This window comes from Vanacampus margaritifer, chromosome 16, assembly GCF_051991255.1.
Source record: "Vanacampus margaritifer isolate UIUO_Vmar chromosome 16, RoL_Vmar_1.0, whole genome shotgun sequence".
Lineage (NCBI taxonomy): Eukaryota > Metazoa > Chordata > Actinopteri > Syngnathiformes > Syngnathidae > Vanacampus > Vanacampus margaritifer.
The window spans coordinates 8,797,771-8,809,383 of record NC_135447.1 but is presented as its reverse complement, the minus strand read 5'-3'; the positions used below and the strand labels follow the sequence as shown (position 1 = coordinate 8,809,383).

Sequence of the window (11,613 nt, the reverse complement as noted above, 5' to 3'; positions counted from 1 at the left end):
GAACCAGGAAATGTGATCTTTCTTCTCTTGGGCGGTCTGATAGGGGTTTCTGGACAAACCAGTCACCACAAGTTCCATGAAGTGTCGTACTGGTCCTTGCTTTGGGAAGCCCTCCTCCAGGTGCTTCTCCAGGAAGACATGCTCATGAAAAGGGACGCTGGCCTCCTCCTCAAGGCCTGACGAAAGGAAAGACCACGGTTCATTCATTGTTTCCTTCACGTAATCGCAGCCGTTATTGACTCACCTGCTTCATTGTCAATTGGGTACTGCCACAGTTTTCCCTCTTTGGTCCACTGAATCATTTCCTCAAAGGCGTTTCGGGGCATTTGGTTAGCGGCGGAAGACAGCTGGTTAGCAAAGTCAGCATCCCACAGGGTTGGTTGAGCTAAAAAGCAGAATTATGTGAAGATGGGGGAGAACCCTCATTTTAAAGGGAATTAAGTGCAGAATTTGAATATATCAATATGTTAATTTAGAATTTTTTGGGCACATGAGGACCACAACAATAGCACAGTAGCCTAGTGTCTCACATGTCTTGTTTCACAGTCGAGTGATTTTGTGTTCAAACCTCAGCGTGAACATTCCTGTGTGGGGGTTCGGCATAGTCTCCCCTTACTTGCGTGAGTGAGTTTAAATAAATTCTTACCGAATGTTGCCTCCACTCTATCTTCATTAGTAATGGAAGAGAAGATGTTGAGTCTTTTCCCTGTAAACAATGGCTTCCTAAAATAAATAAATAAATAAATGTCAGCGTCATTTCAGCATCACCTGAAGACAGCGTCAATCCCAAAACAAACAACCTACGTTCTGGGAACTATGTCCGGTTCCGCAGCGATTCCTCGATCGTGTATGTAGCCCCGCCCATCGTCATCAAACCGGATCTGATTGGCTGGATAAACGGGCCGGCGATATGAATTCCTTCCCACTTTCATGTCAGCTATAATGGCTCTAAGAAATAATTGAAAGATCCGTGGTTTAATGTCAAAGAAGTGTACAGTACCACTGCAAAATATACACAATAACAATAACTTTATTATCTTTGGGCTCTTATATTGGTTTTATTAGATTGTGCAACTGGTCATAATGTTGTAGTCAGTGAGTGTAAAATTGTAACTTGCTGACAGCCATGTAGACTGGAGTGACGCTAATGTACCCCAGTTTGTTGATGTCATCCTTCCTGTGAGTCTCAGAGACGGCCTCGTGCTGCCTAAGCTGCTTGAGCAGCTCAGACTCTGCCTTGACGCAGTTAGGAAGAGTGGAAGCAGCAGCAGAAGCGGCTGCAAGCAGTTCTGGATCCAGTGTCTGACTAAAAAAAAAAAGAGACACAGATTTGGTGAATTAAGAAAGACACAGCAATGTTGCTGGGAAAAAAAGTCCTCCTCACGTCTGAGCAGAAGCTTCATCTGAAGCCTTTTGAAACATGCTAATGGTGCTCTCCATAGCGGCTGGCGTGGACTTAGGTTGGGAGACACTTTTCCTAGCTTCCACATTTTTGAGTTTCCGCTTGCTGGTGACATCCACCTTCATGGCTCCCAGAAGAGTAAGTAGATTCTTCTTCGCGCTACTGGCTGCAACGGGTGAAACTTCTTTTCCCTTAGCGCCATCCTTCATGATGTTCTCTGCATGATTCGGCTCATCAAGTTTGTTGATTTCACTGGAATCTTGGGTTGGTTGTTCACTCGCTGTTTTAGTTTCTGTGGGGTGAAGCCCTTTATCTGCATTATCAGAGCTGTGTGTATTTTCACCTAATTTGGCAGAACTTGTACTTAGGGATTTTGCCCTGCAAACACTTGACACCCTATGAGAAAGCAAAACATTGTAATGTCAAAAAACATTAAGTCACAGGCAGCAATTTCATCATTAATGACAGTAAAATGAAAAGGGCATGTCTGTATTATCACAGACGTCAAACTTAGCGATTATATGCGATATTATAATGTCAAATACTGTCCATAGCAGTAGCCATGACGGCGAAAATCAACTCACCTTAAAATTGAAACTGCAGCCGTGTCACAATCTATTGTAAAAATACGCGACCCTGATATATTTACTGGTGAAATTTGAATTACATGCAACGTGCGGGATAGGAATCTCAACATGATTATATAAAAATACGTCCTTCCACAATCCTAACTTGCGTCTATGTTGCAACCGCAAAACGGTTCCCCGTAAACATAAATGGGGGTAAAAGTTCCGTTATAAAAGTTGGATACATTCTTAAAAACAAAAAAAAATTCTATAAGAAGGATTGTTCTATTATATATAAGGACATTTATCAAAGAGATGAATACGAGGAATAAAACTGTTTTCTAATATTGTTATTAAAACACGTCTTGTGCATAGTTTTATCCGTTGATGTAAAGTAGTCTCGCGATAACACAACACGACCGGAAGTGGCCTCAAAATGGCGACAGAGCGCAAGCGCTCCATCACGAATGGAGGTTCCTGTTGCTATCCGCGGGCTGCTTAGTTATTTATATTGAGAATGGAGTATTCCAGCGAACGGTTTGCTTTAATAAATATGTTTCGTTGCATAGCTCAACAGTGAGTTCTCATGTTCGTAAAAGTTACCGCTTACCCGCTGAAAGGAGAACGTTCCATGCAGGTAAATTGAAAAATGTCCACTAAAGCTAAGTGACTTAGCTTCCAGGCTAACACAAAACTGCATACTGCAGCCTGCTACAACTTCATAATGAACACAACGTACGAACGAGATGTTTTCGCCGTCATCGTTGTTGTTTTAGATGCGCTGTTTGAGTTTCAGAGTTGATGTACGTGAAGTGCATGGGTAGTTTGTTCTGTCCGTCAGAGCGATTTACCCGCCTTCTTTTGCACTACTGTAATGTACAGTTTCCATTTTCGTGATTTATTTTTATTTTTATATTGTGTTGATTATTTATTAAAACTCTATGGATTACTTTTCGAGTGCGAACCCATTCAATAAAGTATGTATGTAAGTTTTTTTTATTTTTTTATTTTTGTAAATTGTAAAGCCTAATGCCTGAGTTATTACATTTTCGGCTTTTACTTACCAATCAATCAACCCATGTCACATTCTTATCTCATTAAGACGTTGTAGTTCAACTTTCCTGCATGAGTTGTTGCACATGAAATGCATTGTACAGTATTGACAAACCTGTGTATTTTGTTAGTAATGGCGGAGGAAAGGCGTCAGAAGCAGTGCTCGGTAGTCCTCCCTACTGAGTCCATGAAGGCGATGGCAGAGTCGATGGGAGTGGGCCAATTACAGGAGGACAGTTGCACAGCCCTAAGTGATGAAGTCAGCTACAGAATAAAAGAAATTACACAGGTACAGCACAGTGCTAAGACGGAAAACACCATTGTCAAGCTTTATGTTATAATGCATTTCTTCATATCATGTTTTTTATGTGCTGTTGCTCTTTTTTTAAGGATGCTCTTAAATTTATGCATCATGGGAAGAGACGTAAACTAACCACCAGTGACATTGATAATGCCCTCAAACTTAAAAATGTGGAGGTAAGGGAGAACATGCTTATTATAGGAAACTAATACATTAATTGCCGTAAATTATGCATTTTAAGTAGATTTTGCTCTTTGTAGCCCCTGTATGGATTCCAGTCGCAAGAGTTTATCCCTTTTCGTTTCGCAAGTGGTGGTGGGAGAGAGCTTCATTTCTATGAGGAGAAGGAAGTGGACCTAAGTGATATTATTAACACCCCACTTCCCAGAGTTCCGCTAGACGTGTCTCTTAAAGGTATACATATTACAGCATTACTTTATTGGGTGTTTTTCAGTGTCAGTCTAATGTTGTTGTACTTCTTTTCAGCCCACTGGTTAAGTATTGAGGGGATTCAACCGTCTATTCCGGAAAATCCACCACCAGGTAAGACTGTTTTGATACACAAAGGACCGTTAATTAAAAAAGATGGGATAAAATAATGACTTATTTCTAATTCCCTGCTTTGTAGCACCAAAAGAGCAACAAAAGGCAGAATCCACTGAGCCCCTCAAAGTTGTCAAACCAGGTCAGGAGGAGGACGGTACCATTCAAGGCCAAAATCAAGGGGCAACAGCTGCTGATGGTAAAGGTCAGTATCTAGTTTTTATGTTCAGATTTAATGTTCATTTAATTCCTTTCACATAAATAGCTTTATTTGTCCTTAAAACTGTCTTTTTGTTCATCCTGAATATCTTTTTCAGGAAAAGAGAAAGGTCCTATAAGGTTGAAACCTCGCAGCACGCACGAGCTTTCTGTGGAGCAGCAGCTCTACTACAAGGAGATCACCGAAGCCTGCGTCGGATCTTGTGAAGCCAAGAGAGCTGTGTTTACATTTCTATTCATCTTTACCAAAATCTAAATAACCAGGTGGCATAAAATGTTGATTGTGCTGACATTCTGCTGTCTTTTTGCCATTCAGGAAGCCTTGCAAAGTATTGCCACGGACCCGGGACTGTATCAGATGCTGCCAAGATTCAGCACCTTTATTTCAGAAGGAGTGAGTGTCTTTTAAAACACATCTCACCTACATTTTCAGTACCATCCATCCATCCATTTTCCCCGAGCGATTCGCTTTTAAATGCTCTCCATGTGATCTTGTGATAGGTCCGTGTTAATGTGGTGCAAAACAACTTGGCTCTGCTGATTTACCTCATGCGAATGGTTAAAGCCCTGATGGAGAACCCCACTTTATACCTGGAGAAATATGTGAGTAAAAGGAACCGAGTTGTATAATTGGTTGGGACAATGTGATAAGTATAATTTAGTCAATTTATATGATTTTATGTATAGAAAAAAAAAAATCTGTTGTTTTCCCTGTAGCTGCACGAGCTCATCCCGGCTGTGGTGACATGTATCGTGAGCAAGCAGCTGTGTTTGAGACCAGATGTTGACAACCACTGGGCTTTACGGGACTTTGCTGCTCGACTTATGGCGCAGAGTTGCAAAACCTTTAGCACCACTACCAACAACATCCAGTCTCGCATCACCAAGACTTTTACTAAGGTGATTTTTTTTTTCACTCACTGCCATGATTTTATATATATATATATATATATATAGATAATTTATTCATACCATGAAAAAAAATCAGTTTGCCACAACAGCAATATTCACACACACTTTGTGAGGTTGTAATTAACATTGATTATATTTTACAAGTGCAAAAAATCTGTCATTTTCTAACGCTTTACTTTATTTGTCTTTTCAGAGTTGGTTGGATGAGAAAACGCAGTGGACGACGCGATACGGCTGCATTGCTGGACTTTCTGAACTTGGACCTGATGTAAGTTTCTGTCTGGGTTCCCCGTTTGGCTCAGCACAACCCTTATGCCTTTGTCCTTACAGGTGATAAAGACGTTGATCCTTCCTCGGCTTACTGTAGAGGGCACTCGCATCAAAGCAGTGATGGAAGGACCAGTGATCTCCAACATTGATAAGATTGGAGCGGACCATGTTCAAAGTCTCCTACTGGTAATATAATCATAGTAATATGAATACATTTTATGTGAATGTTCATGTTTGTTTTTGAGTATATAAAATTGAAAATGTTTGCTTTCCAGAAACACTGTGCCAGTGTCATTGCTAAGATTCGACCTCCACCAGACATCGTGGAACAATACCGGATTGACTATGGTTACCTCGCACCCATGCTGTGCTCCCATGTAATGAAGGCTCGGACACAAGCTGCAATGCAAGCCCAGCAAGTCAATAGAACCACGTTAACAATCACGCAGGTGCAGGAGCAGTTCCACATTTTGTATTCTTTTGAACTCAACGTCTGCTAGCATAATGCTAACACGCAATATGAAGTGTCATAGACTGGCTAATGATGCTAGCGAGCATTCATGTTGCGGGAATGTTCAAGCATAAGTGTTCAATCTGCTGAGATGACTCGGCATTTGTCGGTGATGGTAGTTTTGAGTAATTGATTTTTGTCAGTTAAGTTTTGAAATCAATAAATAATCTTTTTTTTTTGTCTTGCAGCCTCGTCCGACCCTCTCTGTTTCACAAAGCGGACTCAGTGGCTCGACAGGGCCTCGCACTCCCAGCATCATTAAGGTTCCAAGCTCCCTCACCCTGATGTCGCCAAGACCAGGGACCCCCTCTCAGCCATCGCCACCTGCCACTAAATATATTGTCATGGGAACCAGCGCAGGAGCCGCCTCAACACAGCAGGTACGTTGAAGTTTGAGGTGAATAGTGAACCATGGGCAGGTTTAGGATTGCTAAATCCAAGCATTCATTTGTATGCGTATAATTATTCCCCCAGCAGGTAATCACCATCAACTCTTCCCAGTCTGGCTCATCAGTTACGAGCACTGTACCCAGCGCTACTTCAACCTTGCAGCCCATGGTAAAACTAGAACCGGGAAGTGCACATGCTGGTTCACGACCCATGCAGAAGTACATCGTGGTATCCCTTCCCTCGTCCACCTCTTCCATGGAGAGTAAGAGCTCTGTAATCCCAACGCCCATCTCCACCACACTTGATCCAACGCTGAAGATGGACCGATCGGACTCTCCCGGTGTGAGCACACAGTCGCCGCACTGACATTTTTCCTAAGAGATTTAACACGCATTCAAGGACTATCTTCAGGTTTAAACTGCAAACGCCGGAATGTTGCAGAGGCAGATGTCGGATCGGAAATTGTAAATATGGGAATGCCCAACGACAGGCCATCTGTCACAGTGTTTCATCCTGTACTCCAATTGATTTCATGCTCTTTTTTTAACCCAAAAATAAATTTCACTTTTTATTTGTATTGCTGCTTGTTGATGTGTGAATGTTTCAATTGTTTGTTTTTCATTTAGATTTGATGTAATGCCGCCTCATCCTTACCCCAAGCAAAGTCAATAGTAAGCAAAAGGATTTAAAAATTCACATTTAAAATTCAAATACATTGTTCGTATAGTCAATTTAACCTACCATTTGTTCTCATTAACCGTATGTTATTCTGCTTCTAATAGCCGTCTATGTTTGTCTTGTTGATTTGCTTTAATGCTTGTTAACAACCAGAGCTCTATTTAATTATCAAACCAGTTATCAAAGTTGGATTGCAACATATGCTACTCACAACAAGTTAGCGATCTTTTGTGACGAACCAAACCTATGCCGCTAAACTTAACATATATTTGTTTTATGATCAAAAAATGGATGGATGGATATTACACATTATTATCATAAGGGATGGGCGCGTACCATATAAGGTTTTGGTTTCGGTCAGTGGAGGGGGTAAATGAAAAATAAACTTTGCTGACTGCAAACTGATTCACTTCTGTTCACAAATAATATAATTTAAATACCACATTTCAGTCAGTTGAAATCATGGAAATTTCTCCACAATTTTCTTCATGGCACACACAGATGGATGAGAGAGTGGTTTTCTTCTGTCATTTCAAATTTGTGTATTGGTTCATACAGAACACACAAATAAAGCACCAAAGTGAACACACTCTAAAGACTGTAGTGTGGAATGCCATTCATTTTAAGCAGGCCACTCATAAAGCACACTCCAATTTTAGTTTGCGTAATCAGAGAAAAGGACAAGAAAATCAACCCAAAAAGTTTCTTCACAATAGTCTAAACACGGAATTCTGATTTATATTGTTTTTGTGCAATATGAATAAAGCAGCAAAGTCCACCCGTTTTTATCCATCTCAAGGGGGCGACCATTTTGCCACTTGCGGTCGACTGAAAATGACATCACAGTTACTCAGGGCTCAGCTAATGACCAAATCTGTACAAGAATTCTGCCTTCACAATTTTCAACAGTCTGGAAAGAAATCTGTTTCACAAGAAGTTTATTATTATGTTTACGGGAAATAAAGAGTGGCAGTGAGCACTGGTTCTAAAAATGACAAGTTCAAGTTGAGTTAAAGGGAACAGGAAGCGGAAAAGCATCTCTGAATTATCGCAGATTTACAGTACAGGTTACACTGGCCTGTTGTGGGCGAGGCCCTGTTTATGCAATACAAACTGCATCATAAACATTCTAAGTAGGTGGAGTTGATCCAGAACTAGTTGGCTGCTGCAATAATGAACTTCTCTATTCGCCCTGCAACAAAAGCAGACTTTAAGGACATATGGAGACTGCTCAGGGTGAGTCTGCTGGGCTAAAACAAAAATATATATCTGCAATATAGTCAAATTTATTCGATAGTATTACTGCTTTTTTTGTACTCCTTTTTCTAGGATTTGGCGAGCCATGAAGAAATGCTCGACGAAATGGATGTGACATATGAAGGTATTGTTTTTTTTTCTTCTCTAATCCATCGTACTTCACCTATAAATGAATGCATTTAATTCCTCTTCTTGGCACTGCAATTTTGAATACAGCCAAACAGTACACTTACGTCAGCAAATATTTTTCTAAATATATGTAGCCTACTGTATATAATATAATAACAATATAGCATGCAACTTGATGCAAATATTAATTCATCAGCTGCTGCTTATGCTGCTAATGAATTGATTAATCAGTAACTAAAGATAAGATCTGTTTTGACCTGTGTCTACCCTGTACAGTAGTACAGTACTGCAAGCTGCACTGGTTTAGTGTATGGTCTGCACTTTGTAAGCAAGTTGTTGTCCTCTTTAATGAATTAATAAACTTTATAAAAGTTCTTGTATTTAATCTTAATGTCCTTCCTGAAGTGTTACTTAAGTTGGGTTCAGTTTACATACAGTACCGTGTCAAAATATGTGAAATATTAGTCAGGTAAAAGCCATTTGTTTTTCTTCTTAAATCATAACACGACAACCGAACTCAACCGAATTTAAATTCAAGGCTATCCAGCACAACTGTGCTCATTTAGAGTTTAGGATTAATGCAATAACTGCAGAACTACTTTTCACCGTAGAACTGGAGCGGGACGCTTTCAACCAGAATCCCTGGATTGAATGCCTTGTGGCAGAAGTACCGGAGGAGAATACATCTAAAGAAGGTAAACTGTTTCCTGCTCAATACAGTGAGCGCAAACTAGGACACTTTATTTGGTGATTATTTCTTTGTGTCCCTTTAGGATTCAAAATGGTTGGTCTGGCAGTTTACTTTTACTCGTACAGTACATGGAAGGGACGCTCAGTCTATTTGGAGGATTTGTACGTGATGCCGGAATTCAGAGGTACGGTACAGTTTAAAGGCTACAATAAAAAACGGTTGAGTGCTGTAATTCTTGCTTCAATTAGTCATTTCTTCGTACATTTTTTTTGTTAGGATTTGGCATTGGAAGTCATTTGCTGAGCACACTTGCCAAGGTACCCATCTATATTATAAGGTAAAAAAATACGGTTCTATTTTTTTTAACTAATGTATTGTCATGTTTGTGCAGGTAGCGAGAGAAAAGCAATGTGGCCAGTTGGAGTTGAATGTGTTAGGCCAAAACACTCGTTCACTATCCTTCTACGCTGCGAAAGGAGGGCAGGACATCACTGCCAGGAATGATTGGCACGTGCTACGTTTTAATACACAAAGCCTAAATGATTTAATTTCTTGAGACTTTTTGAAAATGACAGAAAAGTCATGAATGCAATTTCTCTTTGTATGTATAAGAAGAAATAAACTTGAAATACTTGTAGTCAAGAGACGTCTGTTTAATTGACGAGAAATGTTTGGGATGTAGTTACGTAATTCTTACGCTAGAGTTCGCCATCGTCTCTTGGACTTTCAAAGATTCAAATCAGACAAATGTATTTTGAAAATCTATAGTACGGATATGCATCCTGCATATCCTGCATAGGTCATACGCCGGCGGAAGTAACATATTGATTAGATACCTGTTGCGAACATGGACTTTAACATCCGTGCCGCTACTAAAGTAGACTGCAAAGATATATCGAGATTGATCATGGTAAGTAATTCACTGGCTATTTCAAATATATCATAATCAAATACATCCTATAGTGTTCGTCAGTGTATCTTGCGCAACCAAAATATATATATATTTTTCAGGACTTGGCAGTTCATGACAAGATGTCGGATCAAGTGAAGCTGTCATGCGAGGGTAATATTTCAATTAGGAGTTTACAAGTCTACCATGCAACGCTGCAAAACCAATGCAAACTCATTGCAAAATCACACACGTATATAAAAAAATATTGTTAAATATTAAGTAATACATGTATCTTGCTCACTCACACTACAGCAGTGAAATGTTTTGATTATTTGTTATTTTATTTGACTTTAGAACTGCAACATGATGGTTTCAGCCCGAATCCCTTGTTTGAGTGTCTTGTTGCAGAGGTACCGGATGAGAATAAATCTCAAGAAGGTAAAATGTTTCTATCACAATAGCCTACCTGTCTCGACTACTTTCTGTGCAGCTTTCATTTACACCACTCACAAATATATCTATGTCAATTCCAGCCTAGTAAGATTGGTATTTAATTTATTTGGAATTATGAACCCGGCCACACACCAGTTATGAGAGGGTGTGCACACTTGTGTAACCACCTTATTGCTGTTGTTTCTTTTTATTTCCCCTCTTGAATTTTTTATTGAACTGTACAGGTTATAGGTCACATTAATAGTAGGAAAAGTGCTGAAATAATGGGTCATCATTTAAAAAGTGCACACTATTATATTCACATAATTTGGCATTTGTTGAATCTGTTTTTGACGATAATTTCTATGCTACTTTAGGATTCACAATTGTTGGATTTGCACTTTACTTTTACATCTACTGCACTTGGAAGGGGCGGGCCATGTATTTGGAGGATTTGTATGTGATGCCACAATTCAGAGGTAAAAAGTTTTTGGGCATTATCAACAAATAGTGTGTCTTGATTCTTATTTGTGTTGATCTTACAAATGTCTTACCCCTGAATTTACATTCTTTAGGTATGTACTGTAGTTTTGTAATGAATGTTAAACGTATTTTCAGAAATATATCTACAAAGTCTGTTTCTGACCCTTTAAGGTAAAGTCTACCTTAATGTATCCCATAGGGCTAATAATGAAACGTGTTTATTTTCAACTTGTAGTAAAAGTCAGTTGACTATTGTAAGAAGCCAAGACCTACCTAACAAAACTATATTGTGCCTTTTTGGACTGAAATATGTTCTGCCTCATCAGTTTATTCATGTCTTCATCAGGATTTGGCATTGGAAAAGGTTTACTGAGCAATGTTGCTAAGGTAAGAATGCTTCAAGGTAGATTGTTGACAAATTGAGAGAATGGCATTTAATAAAAATAACAAAACCGACTAGTTTTTTTTGTAGCTGCCTGTGCTTTGTGGAGAAGGTTAGGGGTGCATGGTCAATTTAAAGCCTTGTCATGTTTGTGCAGGTGGCCAAAGAGAAGCAGTGTGCGCGGTTGCAGTTGAATGTGTTGGATTGGAATACTCCATCGCAAGACTTCTATGCTGCGAGAGGAGCTCAGGATGTCACCGTCAAGGAAGGCTGGCACTTAGTACATTTTGATGGACAAAGCTTGGACCGTCTGGCAAGAGAAACCCGACAGAATTAGAAGTGTATTTTGATGAAAAGCACACACACACAAATTATGCTTAACCCACACACACTCACTTCCACCTAAGTTTGCAGGTGATGTACATTAACAAGCTTCTGTTGGATTCTATTAAAACATATAACTAAATAAACGTTTGTCAAGTGTAATGTAAATTATTATTTT

The 11,613-nt window shown here is 39.6% G+C and overlaps 4 protein-coding genes across 6 annotated transcripts in view; 3 read left to right on the top strand and 1 right to left on the bottom strand.

Moving 5' to 3' along the window:
• The window catches only part of mrps31 (mitochondrial ribosomal protein S31), a 2,306-nt gene extending 125 nt beyond the window's left edge, over positions 1-2,181 (bottom strand). The window contains exons 1-7 of the mRNA XM_077547254.1: positions 1,987-2,181; positions 1,385-1,798; positions 1,154-1,306; positions 805-948; positions 647-723; positions 245-385; positions 1-176 (exon numbers count right to left, since the gene is read on the bottom strand). The exon at positions 1-176 is cut by the window's left edge and continues 125 nt beyond it. Coding sequence (XP_077403380.1) covers positions 1-176; positions 245-385; positions 647-723; positions 805-948; positions 1,154-1,306; positions 1,385-1,798; positions 1,987-2,099 — 1,218 coding nt within the window. The 5' untranslated portion in view covers positions 2,100-2,181. The remainder of the gene's footprint in view (positions 177-244; positions 386-646; positions 724-804; positions 949-1,153; positions 1,307-1,384; positions 1,799-1,986) is intronic.
• Positions 2,182-2,375: 194 nt separating this feature from the next.
• On the top strand, positions 2,376-6,744 carry taf6 (TAF6 RNA polymerase II, TATA box binding protein (TBP)-associated factor). 3 transcript variants are annotated; one of them, XM_077547253.1, is made up of 15 exons: positions 2,376-2,605; positions 3,153-3,310; positions 3,412-3,498; positions 3,583-3,736; positions 3,809-3,865; positions 3,951-4,070; positions 4,183-4,301; positions 4,401-4,478; positions 4,586-4,687; positions 4,802-4,984; positions 5,190-5,264; positions 5,327-5,452; positions 5,542-5,715; positions 5,966-6,157; positions 6,252-6,744. In XM_077547253.1, exons 2-15 carry the CDS (start codon positions 3,155-3,157, stop codon positions 6,531-6,533), a joined length of 1,905 nt encoding a protein of 634 aa, XP_077403379.1. In that variant the 5' UTR covers positions 2,376-2,605; positions 3,153-3,154; the 3' UTR covers positions 6,534-6,744. The 3 variants fall into 3 exon arrangements, with proteins under 3 accessions (XP_077403379.1, XP_077403378.1, XP_077403377.1); XM_077547252.1 differs by having other exon boundaries at positions 4,183-4,304; positions 6,255-6,744; XM_077547251.1 differs by having other exon boundaries at positions 4,183-4,304.
• Positions 6,745-7,939: 1,195 nt separating this feature from the next.
• LOC144036638 (thialysine N-epsilon-acetyltransferase-like) lies at positions 7,940-9,564 on the top strand. Its single transcript, XM_077547433.1, has 6 exons — positions 7,940-8,081; positions 8,175-8,226; positions 8,843-8,926; positions 9,005-9,106; positions 9,199-9,239; positions 9,314-9,564. Exons 1-6 carry the CDS (start codon positions 8,019-8,021, stop codon positions 9,476-9,478), a joined length of 507 nt encoding a protein of 168 aa, XP_077403559.1. The 5' UTR covers positions 7,940-8,018; the 3' UTR covers positions 9,479-9,564.
• Positions 9,565-9,699: 135 nt separating this feature from the next.
• On the top strand, positions 9,700-11,597 carry LOC144036636 (thialysine N-epsilon-acetyltransferase-like). The gene is made up of 6 exons (XM_077547429.1): positions 9,700-9,832; positions 9,934-9,985; positions 10,169-10,252; positions 10,624-10,725; positions 11,076-11,116; positions 11,269-11,597. The coding sequence occupies exons 1-6, from the start codon at positions 9,770-9,772 to the stop codon at positions 11,446-11,448; spliced, it is 522 nt and encodes a 173-aa protein (XP_077403555.1). The 5' UTR covers positions 9,700-9,769; the 3' UTR covers positions 11,449-11,597.
• Positions 11,598-11,613: the final 16 nt, after the last annotated feature.